General features: G+C 37.2%; 1 protein-coding gene and 1 long non-coding RNA gene across 2 annotated transcripts; one reads left to right on the top strand and one right to left on the bottom strand.

The window, feature by feature from the left end:
• Window positions 1–3,558: 3,558 nt before the first annotated feature.
• Window positions 3,559–4,503, top strand: LOC112865027 (olfactory receptor 8C8-like). The gene has a single exon (XM_025928078.2). The coding sequence runs from the start codon at window positions 3,571–3,573 to the stop codon at window positions 4,501–4,503; it is 933 nt and encodes a 310-aa protein (XP_025783863.2). The 5' UTR covers window positions 3,559–3,570.
• A 10,263-nt stretch (window positions 4,504–14,766) lies between these two features.
• Window positions 14,767–23,234, bottom strand: LOC147576889 (uncharacterized). The gene is made up of 3 exons (XR_015241248.1): window positions 23,118–23,234; window positions 15,658–15,702; window positions 14,767–15,002 (listed from the first exon to the last, which is right to left on the bottom strand). It is a non-coding gene; the product is annotated as an uncharacterized LOC147576889 (long non-coding RNA).
• Between the last annotated feature and the right edge of the window lie 2,892 nt (window positions 23,235–26,126).

The raw sequence follows: 26,126 nt of genomic DNA, 5'->3' as shown, positions 1-26,126 counted from the left end.
CCCTTAGCATAATACCCTCTAGTTCTATCCATGTAGTTACAAATGGATTCATTCTTTTTGATTGTGGAGTAATACTCCATTGTGTGTGTGTGTGTGTGTGCGTGTGTGTGTGTGTGTGTGTGTGTATCACATCCTCTTCTTTATCCATCAGTCGATGGACATTTGAGCTCTTTCCATACTTTGGCTATTGTTGATAGTGCTGCTATAAACATTGGGGTGCCTGTACCCCTTTGATACAGCATACCTGTATCCCTTGGATAAATAACTAGTAGTGCAATTTCTGGGTCATAAGGTAGTTCTATTTTTAATTTTTTGAGGAACCTCCATGCTGTTTTTCAGAGTGGCTGCACCAGTTTGCATTCTCACCAGCAGTGCAAAAGAGACCTTCTTTCCCTGCATCCTTGCCAACATCTATTGTTGCCTGAGTTGTTAATGTTAGCCATTCTGACAGGTGTAAGGTGGTATCTCATTATGGTTTTGATTTGTATTTCCCTGATGATGAGTGATGTTGAGCACTTTTTCATGTGCCTGTTCACCATCTGGATGTCTTCTTTGGAGAAATATCTATTCATGTCTTTTGTCCATTTTTTTCACTGGATTATTTGTTTTTTGGGTGTTGAGTTTGATAAGTTCTCTATAGATTTTGGATACTAACCCTTTATCTGATATGTCGTTTGCAAACATCTTCTCCCATTCTGTCAGTTGCCTTGTAGTTTTGCTGATTGTTTCCTTCACTGTGCAAAAGTTTTTAATTTGATGAGGTCCCAGTAGTTCATTTTTGCTTTGGTTTCCCTTGCCTCCAGAGATGTGTTGAGTAAAAAGTTTCTGCAGCCAAGGTCAAAGAGTTTTATGCCTGCTTTCTCCTTGAGGATTTTGATGGCTTCCTGTCTTACATTGAGGTCTTTCATCCATTTTGAGTTTATTTTTGTGTATAGTGTAAGAAAGTGTTCCAGGTTCACTCTTCTGCATGTCGCTGTCCAGTTTTCCCAGCACCACTTGCTGAAGAGACTGTCTTGATTCCATTGGATCTTCTTTCCTGCTTTGTCAAAGATTAGTTGGCCATACGTGTGTGGGTCCATTTCTGGGTTCTCTATTCTGTTCCATTGATCTGAGTGTCCGTTTTTGTGCTGGGACCATACTGTCCCAGCTTGTTGATTACAGCTTTGTGATACATCTTGAAGTCTGGGATTATGATGCCTCCCACTTTGGTTTTCTTTTTCAAGATTGCTTTGGCTATTCGGGTCTTTTCTGGTTCAATACAAATTTTAGGATTGTTTGTTCTGTGAAGAATGCTGGTGTTATTTTGATAGGTATTGCACTGAATATGTAGATTGCTTTGGGTAGTATTGACATTTTAACAATATTTGTTCTTCCTATCCAGGAACATGGAATATTTTTCCCTTTTTTTTGTATCTTTTCAATTTCTTTCATAAGCTTTCTATAGTTTTCAATGTATAGATTTTCCACCTCTCTGGTTAGATTTATTCCTAGGTATTTTATGGTTTTGGGTGTAATTGTAAAAAGCATGACATTCTATACCAGACGTCTCACCTACTTCTGAACCGTGACTAATAAGTGGGTGTTCTTTTAAGCCACTAAGTTTGTGGTAATTTATTATACGACAATAACAAGCTAATATATAGGGTGATGGTGTGACCCCAGGTTAAGAAAACTTTTAGAGTATTCCAGACTTGAGGCAAGAGAGCTGTATCAGAGGCAATGCAGTGAACAGGAGGGGTAAGAAACCAGGAATTTTAAGGAAATAGAATTATGTAAACTTTGAAGATAAGATGGTAATGGTTAGTGGGAATGAGGAGCCCTGAATAATAACCCATTTCTGGGTTAGCTAACTCGGTGAAGGATGGTGCCATTAACATATAAAAGGATAGCAAGAGGAGACCACAAGGGACCACAAGGAGATGGTGAACTCAGTTTAGTGGGGATGTCTAGTAAATAGCTGGGTACCTTGGGGAAGAGGACCATGCTATAGATATAGATAAGGATAAAGAGAAAGGCAACCTAATACTTACTTAGGACTTACCCTATACCAAGAATTTCCCTAAAATGTGCTAGAGATTATGAGGCATTTAATCCTCAAACAATCTAGGAAGGTAGGAATTATTATTAAACTTATAATGTAGATGAGGTAAAAAAGCCTCAGAGTGATTAAGTAATCTTTCCAAGATCACACACATACCAAGTGGAAGAATTTGAATTCAAGCTTGATTAATTTGACTCTAGATCTCATTCTTTTAACATTTCTCTATTACCCTTTTATAGAGATGTGAAAGACACCAAAAGTATTAGAGTTATGACACATACTATATCAATCACAGAACAATAACCAAAAAAAAAAGTATTGGGAATGGCAATGGCTCTGCCCCTGAACACTCCTGTTTTATAATTGAGCACGAGCTCTAGGATAACTAGGAGCACAAAGGAGGCTACTTCCTCCCTGCATGGAAAATTTGAAATTCTTAGTGTGAGCTGATAACGTGGAGAACGTTGAGTCTCAAAGGAACCAGTGTTAATATATTGACAAAGGATGTAAACATAGGCTCAATAATTTCTTCCCTCAGGAGCCTGGTCAAACTTTGATGCTAAATGAGCCTTGTTTTCCAAGCTTCTAAACAAGTTGCTGAGATCCATGGAGAATAAGATAAATTCACAATATTAGCCCGCTGATAATTTGGAGACATAAAGTTGATGCATTTGCCTTGCCCCAAAGACATTTTATGCAAATCCACAAGCAAGGAATATTGGCTTCTCCATTTTCAGAGGCTTTGTCTCCTTCAGGAAAGTGAAAGGAAAACACTTAGGTGTCTAGCGGTAGTGAGGTCTCCAGGCAGAAGGAAGGTGGGCAGCTGAGTCTTTCTGTTCTCATGTTTTCATTCTCACAGCTGCAGCAGTAAAGAGGTGTGGGGAGACCACCTGTCCTTCCTGAACAATTTATTGTGATTTTGAGGTAAGACCGGATGAAGGGAATGGGTAGGAGATGTTCAGGACGATAGAGGAATTCAAATTCCTCCAGTTACTATGTGTGTGATCTTGGACAAGTTACTTAACCTCTCTGAGCCTTTTTACCTCTTAGCACTTTCATTAAGCCAGGTACTGAGTTTCTGAAAGGTAAAAGGGAGAAAGTGGGTTGAACAGTGCGTGCAGTGGGTATCATAGTGACTTTACTGTCTCAGAGCCTCAAGAATTTTCATAGGAAGTGGTCCCACGTCCAACTGTTGCCTCCTTTGTTCTCTGTCTGTATGGCCTTGACCAGCCTATTCATCTCTTCAAGATACTGCTTTCACATGTGACCATCACTTCATCCTGGTTTGTGTCAGCCCAGGGGAGGTTAGGAGTTATGGGTGAGATCTGAAAATATGGAAGAAAAGGACAAATGAGAAAAGAAAAGTTAAAGGTGGAGAATCCTTGCCCTGGCTCTTCTTCCAGGGTGCTGTCCCTACAGCCAGACTCAAGCTCCCGTAGAACAAAGCCTTATTCTAGAAACAAAGGATCTGAATCCTCTCCTGATGTGACACCTCTCTCCTTTTCTCACAGATCACACCCTGGCAGGTAATGGCTATGGAAAATGACTCTTCAGTGACAGAGTTCATCCTGGTAGGATTTACAGACCGACCTCAGCTCCAGTTACCCCTTTTCTTTCTCTTTTTACTGAACTATGTGGTCACTATGGTAGGAAATTTGAGCCTAGTTAATCTAATATGCCTGAATTCTCACCTGCACACTCCCATGTACTTTTTCATCTTCAACTTATCCTTCATAGATTTCTGCCACTCTTTGGTCATTACCCCTAAAATGCTGATGAGCTTTGTCTCAGAGAAGAACATCATTTCCTTTACAGAATGCATGACTCAGCTGTTTTTCTTCTGTTTCTTTGTGCATTCTGAGTGCTATGTGTTGACAGCCATGGCCTATGATCGCTATGTGGCCATCTGTAAACCTCTGGTGTACACGGTCACCATGTCCCCTCAGGTCTGTTCTCTGCTGATGTTTGGTTCTTACGTGATGGGGTTTGCTGGTGCCATGATCCACACAGGGGACATGGTCAGATTGTCCTTTTGTGATTCTAACATCATCAACCATTACATGTGTGACATCTTCCCCCTCCTCCAGCTCTCCTGCAGTGGCACCTATGCCAGTGAGTTGCTGAATTCCATTATTGTGAGCACAGTTGTCATAATATCCGGCTTCATTATTTTCATTTCTTATGCTTTGGTCCTGTCCAATGTCCTCCATGTCTCATCAGCTCAGGGTTGGCCCAAAGCCTTCAGCACCTGTGGCTCCCACATAGTAACTGTGGGTCTGTTCTATGGGTCTGGGTTGTTCACACATCTCAAGACCTCTCCTTCTGATTCTGTGGACCAGGGGAAGTTCTTCTCAGTATTTTACACCAATGTAATACCCATGTTGAACCCCCTCATCTATAGTCTAAGGAACAAGGATGTCAAATGTGCTCTGAAAAAAACCCTGAAGAGAATTGCAAACTAAGTAGAATCAATGTTTCTGAGTTGTTGGTGTGTGTTGTTTCTGAGTTGTTGTGTGTGTGTGTGTGTGTGTGCACATGTCCTCATAATTTTTTCAGAACAAGTTTTTTTGTTTTAAATACTTAATCCTCTGTAAGCATGTCAATTAAACGTGCAAACATTATTGAATTTCATGGTTACTCTCAGTCCCATACTGACTTGAACTTTATTCTTAACATCATGTTCTAAGACTCAGCCCAATCCATACTTCCTTTTTAAACCACCTCCCACTTTGCTTCTTTCTATGTACTTTTCATATATAAGCAAACATTATAGCGGTATGCTCTCTGATTAGGTCACCCCTCTTTGTTTTCCCTAAAAACAATTGCATATGGCCCTTCTGTTTTTCAGCATTTGGGGAATGTTTACTGTGTAAGTTATAAATTTCCCTGAATTTCAGAGTTCTTTTTATCCTGGTTTCTATACTGGATTTCCTAACCCACAGAGGAGATAGAAAAAGATTCCTTGTTGAGCTTTTGGTTTTTAAAAATGTTTATTCCTGAGGATGGCTAAGAATGGGTGAGGCTCACCAACCTTCCCACCTTCTTCAAACCCACCAGTGATAAAAATTACAGACATTTCTTTAGAAACATGGGTATGTTTCATAACATTGAGAAAATGGTTTGATATAATAGAGAGAAGGTTGCCACTGCCCTGGCTGCTGATCAGCTTTTTTCTCCTAATATTTTCATAATTCTTAAAAAATATTTTGACCATAATGAATGAAACAGAATTCATAGCTTAAGGAGTGTCCTTGGCCACAAAATAAAGTGTCAGGTTCAACATGAGGCTTCTCTGCCCAGATGCACAAAAAGAATTCCCCTTTGCAAAGGTTGGAAGCCTTTCTTATTCTGTTCAAGACCTACAAACAAGAATGAGCAGACCCTTCCCATGGAGGGCTTCATGCTTTCAATTTGTTACTTTCACTTTGGAGGAGACAGAATTAACATTTATGGAGTTCTTAAAAGGAGTTGTCTCTTTTCAAATGCTATCATAATCCAAGTCTTAATAACCTGTTTTATAGATGGAGAAACTGAGATTCAGAGATTCAGTTCAATTAGTTCAGAGCAGAGCCCAGACTTCTACCTAAGTCATCTAACAACAAACCCTGTATTTTTTCCATATTATCATTTTGCCTCTCAGGGTGGAATTGAAGGTGAAAAATAGGAAGTATAAGAAAAGGGAGATGAAAATCTGGAGAATTATTTTAGAATCAGCTAGAAAGGGTAGGAATGACACCCTTAGCCAAAAATCCCTATAGTGGAAGAATGGTCCATTAAGGCTTTAACACCAAGCTGGAGAAATGCTTATGCTTCTAGAAATATTTAATATGAATTTTTATGATTTTATAGCATAATATTGATGAGGCATGACAATCTCTGTAAATACTTTCAAAATGAGACAACTAATTACAATAGTTTACATTTGAAAAAAGGGGAAAATGTAGTGTTTTCATACTACAAAATATCAAAAATTGAGCTCTACCAAATTTCTTGTTTTGTGTGAATACAGAGATACAATACTAATTTATTTTCCTTAATGATTCTCAGTGGGGACAAAGAAAGACACTCCATACATGCTATATCAGTGACTATGGTATGCTCAACAAAGTTTCAGTAATATCTGTGAGATATTTATGCTTAGTCAAAGGGATTGCAAGTATTAGCTTATAAGTACCACAAAAAAAAGAAAGAAAAAAAAGAATAAGTATGACATATGTTAATACCAGTTAGAAACTGAGAAAAATGAACCTAATTAATTTAAGTTGATTTAATCTGACTTGTTATAATAGCATTGGATATAAGATATTTATAAATATAGATGATATGGATAGATATAGATATATAGATGTAGATATAGATATATCAGACTGTCATGATTTTGTTTATATCTCTGTCTAATCAAATAGAATTTGACCACCTAATCTTCTTTCTTTCTCCTATGCGTGGTTAGACTAAAATCTGGCAAAATAAATATTTATGTAATTAAATTTACATAGCTGTCTGATATGAATTTTTCTCTAAGGCAAATTAAAAGTTTATGTTAATAAAAACTTTCATTTTTTTTCCATAAAATTAGTTTTCTCTGAACCCATGTCTATAAATCTTCAAAACCAAAAAAAAAAGAGTCTGGTTTGATACAATGGAAAGAAATGCCATTCTTTCTGTTATAAGACACGTGTCTTTCAAATTGGCTGATGTTCTAGGTAACCAGCACTCCCCACTTGCAAAATAACTTGTTTCTCCTGAAGTACTTGGAGCTCCTTTGAAACAAAAAAAGGAACTGTTTCATTGGATTACAGCACAAATTAGGAAAAGCATGCAATTTTACCTTCAGAAAAAAATGAAATAGGGTTTTGTTGTACTATTTATTATATATGTGAAATTTAAAACCTGTCTCCAAAATGCAACCTATGTCTATGTCAGTAGGAGCTAACAAAAGCAAGTGAATAAATTAGCTGTGTATGCAAAGTGGCTGTGGAATTTTTATATCACGAAAATTCATCATGGTAGATAAAATTTTGTCTCAGGGTGGCAGCAGAAACACAGTATGGACATCTGTGCTGTTTTCCACAGTCCTCAGGCCTGGCTTGAACCATGGTAAAAATTGATTGCATTTTAGTGTCCTCATTAGGACTGGCAGTTACCTTGCCCTAAATCCTAGGCTATTCGAATGCTAGGTATAAGATACCATACCAGGAAAGCAATGTCATTATTGGCTTTACCAGCAATGAGCCCTCTTTCATGTAACACCAACCTCATTTGCTACAGTTATGGGTTTTTGCTGCTAAAAGCTATTAGAGGTAAGTTACATACAAATTTTGCTTCTATTCAAAACTATAAGTTATTCTGGGGTGCCTGGTTGGCTCAGTTCATTAAGCGTCCGACTTTGGCTCAGGTCATGATCTTGCAGTTTGTGGGTTCAAGCCCTGCGTCAGGCTCTGTGCTGATAGTTCAGAGCCTGGAGCCTGCTTTGGATTCTGTGTCTCCCTTGCTCTCTGCCCCTCCCCCGGTTGTGCTCTATCTCTCTCCCTCTCTCTCAAAAACAACTAAGCATTAAAAAAATATTTTTAAACTATAGAGAAGACAGGATCGAAAGGACTTAGTTTACCTAGATTATCTAATTTAGGCTACATCCAAACCATATTCTCAGGATATTTGGTGATAATATCATCATGGCAAGTTGGTACCAGGCTAAATTCAACATAATGTCAATTTCACTCACTATGGACTCTGGAACCTACAGCATTTGTTTAGGATTAAAAGTAGAATAAAAGAGAATTAATCAATAAGACAGCATGTGCCAGATAATGCTCATTGTCTTTCAGCTCTATACTCTTCTCTCTCCTGTGTATCTCCAAGGTTAGAAACCTGCTGCCTGCATATCAGAAACACTCCCACAATCTTTTTTTTTTAATGTTTATTTATTTTTGAGAGATAGAGACATCATGAGCAGGAGAGGGCAGAGAGACAGAGGGAGGCCCAGAATATGAAGCAGGCTCCAGGCTCTGAGCTGTCAGCACAGAGCCCGACGCGGAGCTCGAAACCACGAGCCGTGAGATCATGACCTGGGCCGAAGTCGGACGCTCAACCAACTGAGCCACCCAGGTGCCCCACTCCCACAATCTTGATACAGCAATGAATAATTTGTCCCTTGTCTTTTAAGAGCTTAAAGTCTATACTAGAGTCTGACAAGCAGTTTTACACTTACAGTGAGGACAACAGGTACAATAGTGCCCAGCCATATGAAATTGGTTTAGGAGGCTGGAAGATTTAATAGAGAAAGTAATGTTTCAAAGAAAACAGAGGAAGGACATGAGTCAACTGAACAAAGACAGAAATGAGCATTGTCTGATGAGAAGGCAGGTGGGAGCGTGGCAGGGAGGATGTTTCTAGAAGAACAGTATTGAGGAAAGGGCCAAAGGTGATAGAGCATGACGCATTCCAGGAGGAGCCCAAGCATGCAAATGGAAGCGTACATGGTGATTACAAATTAGGGCTGTAAAGAAATACAGCAAAATGTTAAATAGTGGCTGATTCTGGGTGATGTCTAAGGTGTGGCCTGGGATCTACAGTGAGGATTTAGTCAATCCAAGCAGAGGCTGGAATGTCATCAGGTTTCCAAGACTAAGGCTGGGCACTAATAGAGGAGCTGGGGGAGGTTTCAACAGGCCAAGGAGGATGCATATGTCCACCAAATACTGAGTTTAGGAATTCAAGCTAAGGCCCCTGAGAGATGGGCATAGGTATCCATATTGCCCATCTTGGTTATTTTCAGCTCAGACATGAATATGGATGAACCAACAGAACACAAACCTCAGAACTTGAGACTATATATAACTGGGTCAGCATGGAGAGACTCCTTCCTCTCCAAGGTCACCAGCCTGAGAAATTCTTGTTTTGTACTCCTTAGCTCTGTTATTTAGAAATAGGACACTAAGAGGATTCACTGTTCTGATCTTTCTTGCAGGGATGACTCTCCTAAATTGCCTAAAGTAATAGTGGTTATCCTCTTGAGTTATTCATCCAGTCATTCCACAAATTTTTTTTGAATACCTATCATAGTAGGTGCTGTGCTTGGGATGTAATATAGAATAAAACAGAGTCCCCTACATTTGTGGAACTCACTCATACTGTGGTATAGAATGGTGGCTATGACCAGGTAGAAAAAATGTCCGATTTCCCTCAGTTTTGAGATGAAATATCAAACAGAACAATAGGTTAAAAAATGTGGTTAAGAGAAATCAACCCATAAGGGTGCCTGTACTCAGGTTAAGCATTCACCTCTTTGATTTAGGCTCAGGTCATGATCTCACAGTTTGTGAGATTGAGCCTCACATTGTAGAGCCTGTTTGGGATTCTCTCTCTCTCCCTCTCTTTCTGTCCCTCCCCTGTTTGTGCTCTCTCTCTTTTTTTCTCTCTCTCTCTCCCTCAAAATAAATGAATAAACTTAAAAAAAGAGAAATAAAGAAAAATCAACCCATGAAGAGAATAATGTGTGCAGCTGTGCATTTGAGTTCACTCAGAGGAAAATGACCCTTTTTCATTTGTGATTAATACTGTTCCTTTCTTTTCTTTCTTCAAATTTTTATTTAAATTACATTTAGTTAACATGTAGTGTAATATTAGTTTCAGGTATAAAATTTAGTGTTTCATCACTTATATACAACACCCAGTGCTCATCACAACAAATGCCCTCCTTAATACCCATCACCCACCTACCCTCATCCCCTGCCCACCTCCCCTCCAGCAACCCTCAGTTTGTTCTCTATAGTTAAGAATCTGTTTCCTGGTTTGCCTCTCTTTTTTCCCCCTACTAAATTCCACATATGAGTGGAATCATATGGTATTTGTCTTTCTCTGACTGACTTGTTTCACTTAGCATAATACTCTCTAGCTCTATCCACATCATTGCAAATGATAAGATTTCATTCTTTATGATGGTAAGTAATATTCCACTGTGTGTGTATATACATATACATATACATATACATATACATATACATATACATATATATGTATATATATATACATACATACACACACACACTACCTCTTCTTTATCCATTCATCAGTCAATGGATATTTGGGCTCTTTCCATAATTTGGCTCTTATCGATAATGCTGCTATACACATTGGGGTGCATGTGCCCCTTTGAATCTGTATTTTTGTATCCTTTGGTTAAATACCTAGTAGTGCAATTGCTGGGTTGTAGAGTAGTTCTATTTTTAACTTCTTGAGGAACCCCGATGCTATTTTCCAGAGTGGCTATACCAGTTTGCATTCCCACCAACAGTGTAAGAGAGTTCCCCTTTCTCTTCATCCTCACCAACATCTGTTGTTTCCTGAGTTGTTAATTTTAGCCATTCTGACTGATGTGAAATGATATCTCATTGTAGTTTTGATTTAATACAGTCCTTTTTTAATGGAGAGAATTTTTTTTGTATATTACCCAATCTTTCCCAAATATCATCTGTTTACAATTATGATCAGCAAAAGAAAACCACCAGATGATTGATTTCATTATGAAAGCAATGATAATGGATGTTTGCCCTATGGAATTTGTGGTGGGATTTACCCTGACTCATAGTCTCCCCATGACCGTAGAAGAAAGTAAAACTCAGCTAATATCACCAAGAATACCTGCCTAGAAGAAAATTTTGATCTTTAGCCCGTTTCTTTTATTTTTAAGATTTTAAAAAATTTAAATCCAAGTTAGTTAACATATAGTTAATAATGGTTTCAGGAGAAGAATTTAGCGATTCATCATTTACATATAACACCCAGGGCTCACCCCAACAACGGCCCTCCTTAATGCCCAGCACCCATTTAGCCCATCCCCCCACCAATATCCCTCCAGTAACCCTCAATTTGTTCTCTATCTAGGAGTCTCTATGGTTTGCCTCCCTCTGTTTTTATCTTATTTTTCCTTCCCTTCCTCTATGTTCATCTGTTTTGTTTATTAAATTCCACATATAAGTGAAATCGCATGTTTGTCTTTCTCTGACTGACTTATTTTGCTTAGCATAATACACTCTAGTTCCATCCATGTTGTTGCAAATGGCAAGACTTCATTCTTTTTGATCGCCAAGTAGTGATCTATCGTATGTATATACCACATCTTTATCCATTTATCAGCCGACAGACATTTGTTCTAGCCACTGTTTCTAAAACTGTCTCTCCTAAGTAGAATAGACAGAGTTGGAAGCCAAAACAAAAACCCAATAGTTTTAAGTTTGTTTAGTTGGTTGAAAGAACACAGATTTTGAGAAAATTTTCAGGATCTAGAGCTAGACATATATGTTTAAGACTTGACATCAAAGGCACAATCCATAAAAGGAAAAGCTTGTAAATTTAACCTCACCAAAATTAAATGTTTAAGTTCTGTCAACGATTCTAGTAAGAGGATAAAAAGAGAAGATACAGAAGAGGGAAATATTTGCGAGCATATATCTGACAGAGAACTAGTATCAAGAATATATAAAGAAGTCTCAAATCTCAACAGTTAAAGAAAATAAAGGGGCACCTGGGTGACTCAGTCAGTTAAGTGTCCAACTTTGACTCAGGTCATGATCTCACGGTTCGTGGGTTCAAGCCCCACGTCAGGCTCTGTGCTAACAACTCAGAGCCTGGAGCCTGTTTCAGATTCTGTCTGCTGCTCCCCTGTGCACTCTCTCTCTCTCTCTCTCTCTCAAACATAACATAAAACATTAAAAAAAATTTTTTTAAAAGAAAAGAACAGAAAGAAAAAGACAGGAACAAACATGTTACTGAAGAGGACAGGCAGATGATAAATAAACACATGAAAAGATATTCAATATCATTAGGGAAACACAATTAAAACCACAATGAATAACACTGCAAATCTCTCAGAATGGCTAAAATAAAAAAATAGTGACAGTACCAAATGCTGGCAATGATATAGAAAAACTGAATCACTCAAAAATCACTGCTGGGAATGTAAAATGTTACAATCTCTCTGGTAGAGTTTTCAGTTACTTAGCAATTGCACTCTGGAACATGCATCTCTGAGCAAGGAAAATTTATTCTCACACAAAAACTATACACAAATCTTCATAGCAGCTCTATTTGTAACAGCCCAAAACTGGAAACAACCCCAATATCCTTCAGTAGGTTAATGATTAAACTGCATATGTCTGGATACCATATGTTTTCACTCTTATCTGGATCCTGAGAAACTTAACAGAAGACCATGGGGGAGGGGAAGGAGAAAAAAAAAAGGGAGGGAGCCAAACCATAAGAGACTCTTAAAAAATGAGAACAATCTGAGGGTTGATGGGGTGGGAGGGAGGGGAGGGTGGGTGATATTGAGGAGGGCACCTGTTGGGATGAGCACTGGGTATTGTATGGAAACCAATTTGGCAATAAATTTCATATTAAAAAATAAATAAACTCCATATGTCTGTCCACATCATGGAATACTATTCAGTAATAAAGAAGGAATGAACTATAGGCACATGCAACAAACTAGGTGAATTTCAAGGAAATTATACTGAGTCATGGACTATATTATTCCATTTATATAATATTAATTAAATGAAATAATTTTAGTGTTAGAGAGTAGATTATTTGTTGCCAATGTTTAAAGATGAAAATGAAGTTTAAGGAGGGAAATGGATGTGATTAGAAAAAGACATGAGAGGTCTTTACGGTGAAACCGTTCTATATCTTGACTGTGATAGGTGACTACACAAGCCTACACATGTGATAAAGTTGTATACAACTAAACACACATACACACACACACATACATACACACACAAATGAGAAAAAGTAAAACTGGGAAAATCTAAATAAAACCAATAGATTATATGAGTATCAATAATAGTTGAGATTTTATACTATAGTCTTAAAATGTTGCCATTGAGGGAAACTGAATAAAAGATACACAGTATTTCTCTGCATTTTTGTAACTTCATGTGAATCTACAATTAAAATCAAAATTAAATTTTAGTTTTTTAAAAAAGATAAAGAGGGCCCCTGGGTGGCTCAGTTAGTTAAGCATCTGACTTCAGTGTATCCTTAATACATATTGTTTTGGGGCATCGTATGTGCATTCTATTCCTACCTACATGAATTTCCCCCACCAATAGAGCCACCCAACATACCAAGGGATTCCCAAGATTCAAACTGGGCCCACTAGAAGTATATGTGTTAAATGCATATTTTGTCCCACATCAGTTCAGATTGATGAAAATTAAGTTATAGTCAAGCAGTTTAGGCTCAATATGTAGAACCAAAAAATTGATCAAATATCCCTAATTTCTGTACATTTGTATTCTCTTTGGATGAATGAGTCATCCACCCAATACAGCCCAAATCCACCTTTCTTCCCCACCTCCTTCCACTACTTCTGTATCCAGATATCTATTTAGCTCTTCTGTATCTGAACTACCCTCGAGAAACTTTTCTTCAATTCTCTTCATTCCCAAAAGCATCTACATTCTTCCTTTCCAGGAAGCATTCATTTGATTGAGACTTCTGCCAGCTTTATAGCAACTAAAGCTTCATAAAAATCCTGGGCATAAAGGTAAAAATCAAGACCAAGGGTGCAAAATATTCAGTTTCTGAACTTACTAAAGATTTAGGAACTCTATCATCTACATAGTCCGAAAGAGAGGGAGAGAAAGAGAAACAGAGAGAGAGAGAGAGAGAGAGAGAGAGAGAGAGAGAGAGAGAAAGGAAGGAAGGAAGGAAGGAAGGAAGGAAGGAAGGAAGGAAGGAAGGAAAGTGTACATATATTTTAACATGGTATGGAGAATATGTTTATAATCTGATTCACTCAGACTTTTATTGTTTTTGCTCTTGTTATTTAGATGAAACCTACAATTTCATCCAAAACTCAGTGAAGATTCTGCTATATGCTAAAGGTAGTAAAATAAATACTTTTTAAAAAGGAGTCCAGATAAGCCTAACAGAGGTTCATAGTGTCTGATGAAGTGGTGGGCTTCACTAATTAATGGTGAAATTACCTGTCTTAGGTCTGGATTTATTTGTTCGGATGTATGCTCCATGGTGTAGTGCTGTATCCCCAGTGCCAAATGCAGGGCCCAGTACATTCTAGATGCTCATTTAAATGTTTCTTACATCAATATGTGCAAAAGGAAAAAAGCAATGGGAGTGGCCACCATCCAGAGCAGCAGATGTGTGTGGGAAGTGGGGAAATGGGGGATGAAGGCAGTAGAATTCTATGTCAGGAGCTGGTAACAGAGCTTCAGAGAATGTGTCTGTACTCCCATGGACTATTCTCTGAGCTCTGGCGAGAGGGGCAACAGACAAATGTGACAGAAACTCGGGGGCACAAGCAGCTGTTCTTTTCCTTAGAGAAGAACAAAAAGAGCAACATATCCTCTGATTAGTAAAGAGGGAGGTGGCAGGAGAGAGTAGTGTGCTGCCAGTGAGATGTCTGGTTCTTGAGCACAGCAAGATCTTTCTGGAGACTCCCAGAAATTCTTTTTTTTTTTTTTTAGTTTATTTATTTATTTGAAGAGAGAAAAGGAGGGAAGGAGAGAATCCCAAGCAAGCTCTGTGCTGTCAGTGCAGAGCCTGACCTGGAGCTTGATCTTATGAACCCTGAGATCATACCTGAGCCAAAATCAAGAGTTAGATACTTAGCAACTGAGCTACCCAGGTCCCCCTCCCAGAAATTCTTGGGGGAATTTCATAAGCCCTGAATTCTTACATTAGTTAGTGGAAGTACAAGCAGGTGAAAATTATCTATTTTAATATATCATTAATAGTTTTTAAATCTTAGAATTAGAGGTCTTCTAGTGCAACCACCCCTATCTGTGGTGAAATAGCTTTTCAGACGTTTCATTCAGCTTCTCAGATATTTGTAGCCATGGTCACTTGAAGGAAGAGCTGTCTCCAGCACCACAGATTATCAATGTCATGGATCCAACAAAAGTATTTTCCCCAGGCTCTGTTAAATGGGCACCATCACCTGGAAAGCCACAAACTTTTCAAAATGTTATAAACAAGCAAAACAAAAATTGCTTTTAATTCACAAAATATTAAATTCCTATAGGGGTAAGTATTATATTTAAGAAGTGTACAATACTCTTCTTATCCGCTAGACATCAATTAACTTTGAAGGGAGACAAATCTTCTAGTCACATTGTTATTAGAGGACTAGAACAAACAGTATTTTGAAGCCCCTACATTTGTTCAACAAAGAGTTCTGTGGATTTTAATTACAATCGTTATAAAATCCTTATGCGATTTTTAAGTACAGAAGAAACTATTAAAAAGAAAGAAAACCCCAGTAAAGAAAGAAAATGGAATGGAGACAGAACTCCCAAGAGAAATTTTAAACGCTAAACCAGGCAGTTCATGGAAACAGCCACCAGGCTGTGCTGGTGATTCAATGATGTCATTTAAACAAGCAAAAAAAAAAAAAAAAAAAAAAGAATTGTACTTATAATTTATATTTTACATTTTTCTTAGGCCCCTAAATGTATTGCCATGGATTTTACATAACTCTACATAAAAATTTCAACTCATTATTAAAACACATAAACTTTTAAAAAAGATGTTCTTGAGGGAAAAATTTAAACAGGTTGAATATATTCAATTTTTAAAACTTACTGGGCACTTACAATGTCGTGTGATGAGGAGAGAATGGATAAGACATGGAGATCACACTATAAATAATATACACAAATATAAACAAGATGTTTCAGTAGAATGTGAGCTGCAAATCATTTTCGTTATTTTGTTTACTGCTCGATCCCCAACACCTAGAATATAATGCAAGTACAAAAAGAAATAGCTGTTGAGTAAATGAAAGATTTAATGAATCAATGATTATATAACAGATATTTGTAGAAAGTGCTATGGATATAAAAATTAGTTATTGTATTCTCTAGTTTTAAATGCTTACCAATATAAGGTAAGCATATGGTCCAATTTTATTCCTGTAAAACAGTGTTTTTACTATCTTAAGAGCATTTGATGAAAATTTAAATTTTGCAAATCCCTAAGATATACCACAAAGGGATAGCCTCATTTGCTATTCTCTAGAATAAATGGTGTCAAGAAGATAAATTCTATCTTTTGTGTAATCGCACCAGAATATTTTATATCACTAAATTGCATTACAAAGTTATTTGTCCTTATTTTAATTTTAATATACAAAATTATATGGCAATAAATCTTTTTTTTAACCAAACACAATGTCCCTGAAAATTCTGACATATTCCCAGACTGAAGTTGATCTACCCCTAATCTTGTGAGAGTTGTTGAAAATGAACCAAGGTTAAATGTTGCATTGTAACTGCTTTCTTCATCTGGTTCTGGAGACAAACTTTTTAAGGATATGTGCGAGTGACCATTTTTGAATCTAAACCAACACAGACTGTATCTCACTTACAGGATAAGTGTCTACCCTCTCTTCCATGTTAATTTGCAACCATTTCTCCAGATTGTCACTTTCTCTTCTCCTCTCATGTTTCTATATATATATTTCATATTCCTATTTCTTTCCATTTCTTCCTAGAAAGCAATGTGTATTAGTGCAAAAAAGCACTGGCGTTAGAGCCAGATAAAGTAGGGTTTAAAAATAGGATCTGCCAAAAATCATGATTACCTCCATAGATGCAGAAAAAGCATTTGGCAAAATACAACATCCATTTATGATTAAAACTTTCAACGTGGTAGATAGAGAGGGAATGTACCTCAAAATAATAAAGTCCATAGATGACACACCCACAGCTAGCATCATACTCACGGTGAAAAGCTGAAAGCTTTTCCTCTAAGATCACAAAGAAGACAGGATTCCCACACTGACCACTTTTATTCACATAGAATTGGAAGTCCTAGCCAAATCAATCAGGAAAGAAAAAGAAAATACATTCAAATTAAAATGGAAGAAGTAAGGGGTGCCTGGGTGGCTCAGTTGGTTAAGAATCTGACTTCAGCTCAGGTCATGATCTTGCCATCCATGAGTTCGAGCCCCACGTCTGACTCTGTGCTGACAGCTTAGAGCCTGGAGCCGGCTTCAGATTCTGTGTCTCTCTGTCTCTCTGCCCCTCCTCTGCTTGAGCCATCTCTCTCTCTCTCTGTCTCTCACTCTCTCTCTCTCTCTCTCTCAAAAATAAATAAACGTTAAAAATTTTTGAATAAAAAACAGAAAGGAAGAAGTCAAGCTGTCACTATTTGCTGATGATATAATACTATACATAGAAAAGCTTAAACAGGGGCGCCTGGGTGGCGCAGTCGGTTAAGCGTCCGACTTCAGCCAGGTCACGATCTCGCGGTCCGCGAGTTCGAGCCCCGCATCGGGCTCTGGCCTGATGGCTCAGAGCCTGGAGCCTGTTTCCGATTCTGTGTCTCCCTCTCTCTGCCCCTCCCCCGTTCATGCTCTGTCTCTCTCTGTCCCAAAAATAAATAAACGTTGAAAAAAAAAAATTAAAAAAAAAAAAAAAAAAGAAAAGCTTAAACACTCCACACATACACACACACACACACACACACACACACACACACCCTGTAAGCATTAATAAATGAGTTCAGTAAGGTTATAAGATACAAAGTCAATATACAGAAATAAGTTGTGTTTCTATACACTGATAACTAAGTATCAGAAAGAGAAATTAAGAAAACAATGCCATTTGCAATTGCATCAAAAAAGAATGAAAGACCTAGAAATAAATTTAACCAGGAGGTAAAAGACACTGAAAACTGTAAGACATTGATGAAAGAAATTGAAGAAGACACAAATAAATAGAAAGATATTCCATGCTCATGTAATGGAAGAATTAATATAGTAAAAATGTTCATAATTCCCAAATATATCTAAATATTTAATGCATTTCCTGTCAAAATTTGAATGGCATTTTTCACAGATTCAGAACAAACATTCTAAAATTTGTATGGAACCTCAAAAGATCCCAAGTAGCCAAGGCAATCTCAAGAAAGATTAATAAGCCAGAGACATCATGTTCTGTGAATTTAAATAGTATTACAAAGCTATAGTAATGGAACTAGTAGGATATTAGGTTAAAAACAGACACAGTGATCAGTGTGTACAATGGGCAAAGGACAGTCTCTTCAATAATTGGTGTTGGGAAAACTGGACAACAACATGGAAAAGAATGCAACTGAACCACTGTCTTCTACCATGCACACAAATTAACTCAAAATGCACAGAAGGTTTGAAATCATAAACTCCTAGAATAAAACGTGGGCAGTAAGCTCTTGACTTCAGTCTTGGTGACAATTTTGGGGGCTTGACAGCAAAAGCAAAGCAACAAAAGCAAAAATAAACACGTGGGACTACATCAAACTTAAAAACTTCTGCCCAGCAAAGAAAATGATCAACAAAATGAAAGGACAGCCTACTGAATGGGAGAAAATATTTGCAAATCATCTATCTGATAAGGGATTAATATCCAAAATATATAAAGAACTTGAGGTGCCTAGGTGGCTCTGTTTGTTGAGCATCTAATTCTTGATTTTGGCTTAGGTCATGATTGTGGGGTTGTGGGATCAAGACCCATACTGGGCTCCATGCTAAGCATGGAGCCTACTTAAGATTCTCTCTCTCTCCCTCTGCCCCTCCCCCCCACCAGCACACCCTCTCTCTCTCTAAAACAAAACAAAACAAAAAAGAACCCTACAACTCAGTAGCAAAAAAAAAAATCAGACAAAAAGGGGGCAGAGGATCTGACTGAATAGACATTTTCCAAAGAAGACATACAGATGGCCAACTGGCATATGAAAAGATGCCTAACATCACTAATCATGAGGGAGATGCAAATCAAAACCGTGGTGAAATATCACCTCACACCTGTTAGGATGGCTATTATCAAAAAAACAAGATAACAAGTGTTGGCAAGGATATGGAGAAGAGGGAACCCTTGTGCAGTGTTGGTGGGAATGTAAATTGATGCAGCCACTGTGGAAAACAGCATGGAGGTTCCTCAAAAAATTACGAATAGAACTACCATAAGATCCAGGAATTGTACTTCTGGATATTTATTTAAAGAAAACGGAAACACTTACTTGAAAAAGTATATGAACTTGAATGTTCATTGCAGTATTATTTACAATAGCCAAGATATGGAAACAATCTATATGTCCATCAACAGATGAATGAATTTTAACAATGTGATATTGTATGCATTTTTAACATATCTTACATGGTTTTATATATATACACACACCATGGAATAAATATACAGAATATATATATCATATAACATGATATATATCATATTTTACATGGATATATATACACACATATATATGTATATATACATACGCACACACACGTATATCTACCTTGGAATATTATTCAGCCATAAAAAAGAATGAAATCTTGCCATTGATGACAACATAGATAGATCCTGAGGGCATTATATAAAGTGAAATAAGTCAAAGAGAGAGAGACAAATACCATATAATCACACTTATATGTGATATCTTAAAAAAAAATTCACAGATACAGACAGAGAACATATTAGTGGTAGCCAGAAGTGAGAGGAAGTTGGGCAATATGAGTAAAGGAGTTGAAAGGTACAAACTTCCAGTTACAAAATAGATAAGCCATGAGGATATAATGTACAGCATGGTGACTGTAGTTAATAATAGCGTATTGCATATTTTAAACTTGCTGAGAGAGTTAATCTTAAAAGTTCTTATTATAAGAAAAAAATTCTGTAACTATATATGGTGACAGCTGTTAACTAGACTTATTGTGGTGGTCATTTCGTAACATACACAGATACTGAATCATGGTGTATACCTGGAAACAATATAATGTATGTCAGTTACACCTCAACTTAAAAAAATAAGATCTGCCACATTCTGGTGATGTTTAGGAGATTTCTTTAACTCTGAAACAGTTTATTCCTCTGTAAAAGATGATAGTCAAGGGAATACACATTATTTCTACCTTCTAAGAGGCTAAAGACAAATGGGAGTTGCATAGAAAGGTATTCAGTCACTCCTAGGAATTTCCTTTGCCACATCTGTTTCCTTTATGGAAGAGGAAAAAAGGATCTTTGTATGTGCTAGGGAGCTATATTTGCACAGTTAAGAAAACAAAGAAATTTCATGCTATAGACAGCCCTTGGTCCTTAACTAAAGACAATATGCTTTGTTTTTTGCTCTTACAATTATGGGTCCCAGAATTTTTGTCCAAAACTTAGATAGCTAGAATATAAAAGGAACTATATATAAAAATGAACAGGACAATGAAAATATCACATTTTACCTAATATAGCATGAGTTACTCAGGGCCAGGAAAGAAATTTGACAAATGTAATGTCTCTGTGAATTTTGTCCAAAGAGGGCAGGCAGTTTGATAAACATTATATGTTGCTAGAAATAAAAGCAAATGGACGGGTGCCTGGATGTCTCAGTCAGTTAAGCATCCCACTCTTGGTTTTGGCTCAGGTCATGATCTCACTGTTCGTGAGATGGAGCCCCATGTCGGGCTCTGCACTGACAGCACGGAGCCTGCTTGGGAGTCTCTCTCTCCCTCTCTCTCTCTGCCCCACCCCCACTCACTCGTGTGTGTGTGTGTGTGTGTGTGTGTGTGTGTGTGTGTGTGTGTGTACACGTACATGCGCAAGCATGCACATGCTCTCTGAAAATAAACTTAAAAAAACAAAACCAAAAAACACTGGCAAACCCCTTGCTTAAAAAAAACGAATAGGGGTTTAGTTCTAGCTTAGAAGAGAGAGAGAAAGAGATCCAAACTTCAAATTGGCTCTATCAAGTCCTATTTTATAAGGTGAATTTAATCAAGATTGTATGATGAATTTTCACTGTGGAGATGATCATATGATTTTTCTCCCCACTCAATTAATAAATAAATTACATTCGATTTCCTAATGTTGAACCATCCATGCAGTCGTGGACTAAATCCTACTTAGATGAGTTAATGATGGTTTTGTTTGTTTGTTTTTTCTGCTGCTAAAATATCTAAAATTTTGTTTAGGATTTTTAAATTGATATTCATAAGTAAGGTTGGTCTGTAGTTTCCTTTTTTGTATGCTATCTTGCCAGATTTTGGCATCAATGTTACGCTTATCACATAAAAATAATTTTGGAGCTTTTCTTCTTTTTCTAGGCTGAGGATCTGCTTAAATAGTACAGGAAGTATTTGTTCTTAGGACGAATTCTTCTGTGAAACCATTTGGATTTGGGAATTTTTGTAACTCTTTGACAACTTTCTGTATTTATCCTATGGAATTGGACTCTAGACTGTCTATAATGTTTCAGCATTAGTCTTATTAAATTAGATTTTCCTCAAAAATGGTCCAGTTCATCCAGGCTTCTTAATTCATTTGAATAGAGCTGAAACAAAGTAGTTTATTTGGTGGGGAAGGTTATTTCCTCTATTTCTATCTCCCCTTCTTTCTTAACTTTTGTATTTGTTCTCCCTCCCTTTTTTTCTGAATTAGAACAGATAGAAGTTGATCTGTTGTATCAGTTTTGCAAAGAATCCACTATTTATTCATTCTGCTATTGTGTTTTCTAATTCAATAATTAATGATTTTAACTATATTAATTGCTACCCTATATTTTATCTAATTTTATTATGCTTGTTTTCCTGGCACGTTAAGGCTTAATTCATTTCTTTTCATTGTTCTGTTTATTGATACAGTATTTAAGGTTATGAGCTCTTTTTCTGCTTTAGCTGTACACATATCCCATAAGTTGTAAAATGTTGAGTTTTCGTATTCCTCTTCTGGAAAGTTTATAATTTTGCATGTTTCTTTCACCTGCAAGTAGCTTTAAGAGAGTTTTTAATAGCCAGCTTATAGAGGACTTTTGTGTTCTGGTTATGTAATTAAGTTTGATTTTATTGCACAGTGATCAGAAAACATTATCTGTACTATATCCAATGTATGAAATTTATTGAGGTTTGCTTTTGTGACCTAATATCCATTCAATTTATGTGACTGTCTTGCCCTTTTCACAGTAGGCTGTATTTCTAATATCTAGGACACAAAACTGCATACACACACACACACACACACACACACACACACACATTAAATTTATATGTATCAATGAAATGATGTATATATAAATTAGATTTATCTAACTGATTATCTTATTTAGACATAAGATTTTCTATCTTTTCTCTTTCTCTTTTCCCGTAAACTTGTTTTGCCATAGACTGACAAAGGTAATTTAAAGTTTCCTTCCACAATATGTTTTTTCTTCTTATAGCTCCTGATATTTTGCTGTTTGTTGAATGGAAGGTAACAACCATTACATACACATTGTTAATTTTACTCTATAACATTACAAAGTATTCTTACTTAACAGTTTTTGGTGTGATTTCCATTCTAGCTGATACCCATATTGTTTATTTGTTTATTTGTTTGCATTTACTTGGTACATCTTTGGCGGCCACCATTTTATTTTCAACCTTTTTGAATCATTTGGTTCAGATGTGCTTTTTGTATGCAACATGGACTTGTGGTTTGCTTTATGATTCAGCCTGAGTCTTTTTCTTTTTTTTTTTTTTTAATGTTTATTTTGAGAGAGAGACAAAAAGTGCAAGCAAGGGAGGGGCAGAGAGAAAAGGAGAGAATCCCAAGCAGGTTCCATGCTGTCAATGTGGAGCCTGACATGGGGCTCAATCCCACAAACTGTGAGATCACAACTTGAGCTGAAATCAAGAATTGGACACTTAACCGACTGAGCCACCCAAGCGCCCCAGCCTGAGTCTTTTTCAATTAATAGAGAGGTTAAGACATTTACATTTATTTATATATTATATATTTGCTTTAATTCTATCATAATATTTTTATGGCTTTTTATCTTATATTTACAATATTTTAATAATTCACTAGATGGTTTGCTTTCCTTTCTCTTCATGTTTGTGAAATTCTGATACTTAAAAAGATTTCTTTTTTGTATTGGTACATGCTTGATAATTAAAACTTTATATAAAACTCTTACTATATTAGTTCCCTGCTATGATTTAATGATGCAGTTTCCTCTTCCTATCCCCTCTCCTCCCTCTTCTCTACCATCCAGTTTTAGCCAATAATAAATCCTTCCTTAATGTTGACTTTACACTGTTGAAGATAACTGTTTTTCTTTTTCTTTGTCAGCTTGTAGATACTCTTGTCCCACTTCCAAGGAGATGTCAAGTTGTTCTAATTAGGAAAATGTTCTAATTTAGGATTCTCAATTTCAGAAAGCTGTATCAATTAATCCCACCTCAGTTTAGTTATTAATTAAGGCATGTGGTTGTGCATGTTAATGGAAACAAAAGACAGTTTCAAGTCTAATGATCCCATAAAGTGACATCTTGAACTCTTCACCTGTAACTTAGTAAGAATTTAGGGAATATCTGTTGAACCCATCAATGGTTGGGCAAATCCTATAAGATAAGCAAGGCCTTCTTACTTTCCTGTGATATTATGGATTCCTTAGCCTAATTTTCCTTGTCAGATTTCTCTGTTAGCTTTCAGTGAGTCCCTCTCTCTGTGACCCTATTTGAGTTGCATTTTGTATATTCTTAGGAACTTTGTTCTTGGTATGGTTTTGAAGGGTAGCAGAATATGCTACTCCAAAATATGCCACTTTGGCATAAGGATTATTTTGAGCTGAAGGCAATTTTAAGAAAAAGTAGATACAAGAAAAACTCTGTGCCTTCCCCCTATTTACCTAAAAGCAAGATATACATTTATAAAGTTGTTCCCCCTCCCCTCCCTACCTCCTTCTGGATGAAACTGTAGACACTTAGCCCAGAGACTTCACCAGCAGAATTACATAACAAACCTTACTAGCCCTTATCTTCCATTAGTTTCCCCTCATAATTTACCTTTCCATAGTTTGCCACCCCTATAAGTTCAAAGGACTTTTTTTTTTTTTATCTTGCCACTTCTCTACAAATTATTTTTCCTTTGTTAAGATACTGCTTAAGCCCAAGTTGTAACCACCCTTTGGAGTTACTCATCACTGAGTACTCCCTTAGGAATGCAGGATGCACGTGTTAACATACTTCTGTTTGTTTTTCTCTTGTTAGTCTGTCTTTTGTCATTCCAATTTTTAGGGCCCATCAAGGAATCTAAGGTAGATAGAATTTTGTTCTTCCCCTACAGTTTCCAATAACCCACCACAGATCAAGGGGGGAGCATCTCAAAGCATAAGAAAATGAGACCTTTGGTTACCAGAAGCATCTTATGCTAAAAGTGCAAAGATAACCATCATGTGGGAGATTTAGATATATTAATCACTCACTCCCCCTCCCCTGTGAGATCTAACTGGTGAGAAAGTACAAGGAGCCAAAAAAGCATCACAATACCATTACACCTTTATTAATAGCAAAGCTGATTAGGGAAATATGTCAGGACTCAAACTTCCCTCCCAAAACCTGGGCTCTAACTTCACCCAGCAAAGAACAGGAGGAGGAGGACTTGAAAATGAAATAGCGCAGATCTGGCTTGTTCTTGTCAAGACTTTGTCTTAATTCAGTACAAACAGGTCAGTGATCGAGAGAAACTGGGTACAGCTCCATCAATGACCAACTTGTCTCTTTTCCGGTCTTATCTGTCAGATTAATCTGTCTTCCTCTCATAGAGTACAGCAAGCAAGAGAGCAAAAATGGGGTGGAAAGTGCTCAGTTCTTAACTGTTCCCTCCTGGCAAGTGGAACCAACTCTGTTCTTTGGTAGAGATTGCTGATTGCCTACCCGATAGCCATCTCCTCCTTGAAAGTAACAAAATCCTGATTTTTTTTCCAAGATGGTAATGTTCTGAAGCTAAATACCAAGTTGCCCCATCTCCCTTGTAAGTAGGCATGGCCAGTAAGATGTCAGTGGAAGTCACTCATTAGATAGGTAAAGCACCCTCTTCCTTTCTTTGTCCTGTGTCTTCTTGCTGCTTGGAATGTGGACACGGGAGCTCTAGCAGCCATATGGAACCCATGATGCATCCGCGAGAATGTAGCCACGACTAAGACATAAGAAGGAAGAGAGAGAGTCTGAGTCCTTGATGACTCACACTGCCATATCAGCTTTGGACTGCCTACTTCTAGATGCCTTTTATGTTAGAGAAAAACAAACCCTCATAAGTTTAAGCTACTGCAGTCAGACACATGTCATTAGCAGCTGAGGCAATTAGTAAATGATTTATTTCATTTATGGAAGTGTGAAGGAAGGGAGGCTGATAGGTTTCTCTATCTAACACATGGGCTGAGGGCCAGCAATGAGCCATAATCACAGTTATCTTCCCATATGCTCCACAGAATACAGAGAAACACCTGTCCCGGCCCTCCAAACTCTACCCAGAGTTCTTCTTGGACTCTCACTCCTGACACTTGATGTCTATCACTTATCTCAGTACCCCCCACCTATTTAGAATGTAGGAGAATGTGCAGATATCAAGAACAGTTTATTCTTTCTTATACTCCAAAAGTATTTTACCATCTAATCATTACATAATTCTATTTGGACATCAATGTTGATAATAGTTTTATATTTTTAACTTAAAACTGATTATAGATTATAATCATAGACCAGGACCAGAGTTATGGACTTAAGAGTCACCATAAAAATGCATGGTTGTTGAAGCCAGAGGAGATGGAGAGATGCCTGAGGAAGATCCAAGAAGAGAAGTGAACTCAGGTCTGAACCCAGAGGAATCCCAGCTTTAACAATGCTTCCTAAAGGGGAAAACTTCCTTTCCTGAAAATGAAAATGTCATGATAAGATCAGGTGACAGGGTTTTGGTATTGTGGCAGAGGGATTCACCTGAGGACACTGGACACAGAGTATCAAATTAGGTCTCTCTGTTACTGTAAAGCAGAAGCCCCAAACCTATTCCTGTCTGTTGACCACTGAGAACCTACAATTCCTCAACAGCGACCTTAAAAGAACAGGAAAGATGACTTATCCTTGGTTTGGGAGAGGAGTGAAGGTCTTTGGAATTTACAAAATGTTGTCTTTCTGTAGGAGCAATAAATGTGTCTTATCTGACTATTGTAAGAACCAGGAAAGTACCTCTGAGTTTTGTCATTTCAGATCTTTAACGGGACTGCTTTCCAAAAGATCCAAGCCAGTATCTCCATAAGTCAAACTTATGTTTTCACCTCT

This window comes from Puma concolor, chromosome D1 (genome assembly GCF_028749965.1).
Source record: "Puma concolor isolate L17-30 chromosome D1, mPumCon1.1.hap2, whole genome shotgun sequence".
Taxonomy (NCBI): domain Eukaryota; kingdom Metazoa; phylum Chordata; class Mammalia; order Carnivora; family Felidae; genus Puma; species Puma concolor.
Note: the sequence above shows the minus strand (reverse complement) of the source record. Positions and strands in the feature narration are given on the sequence as shown.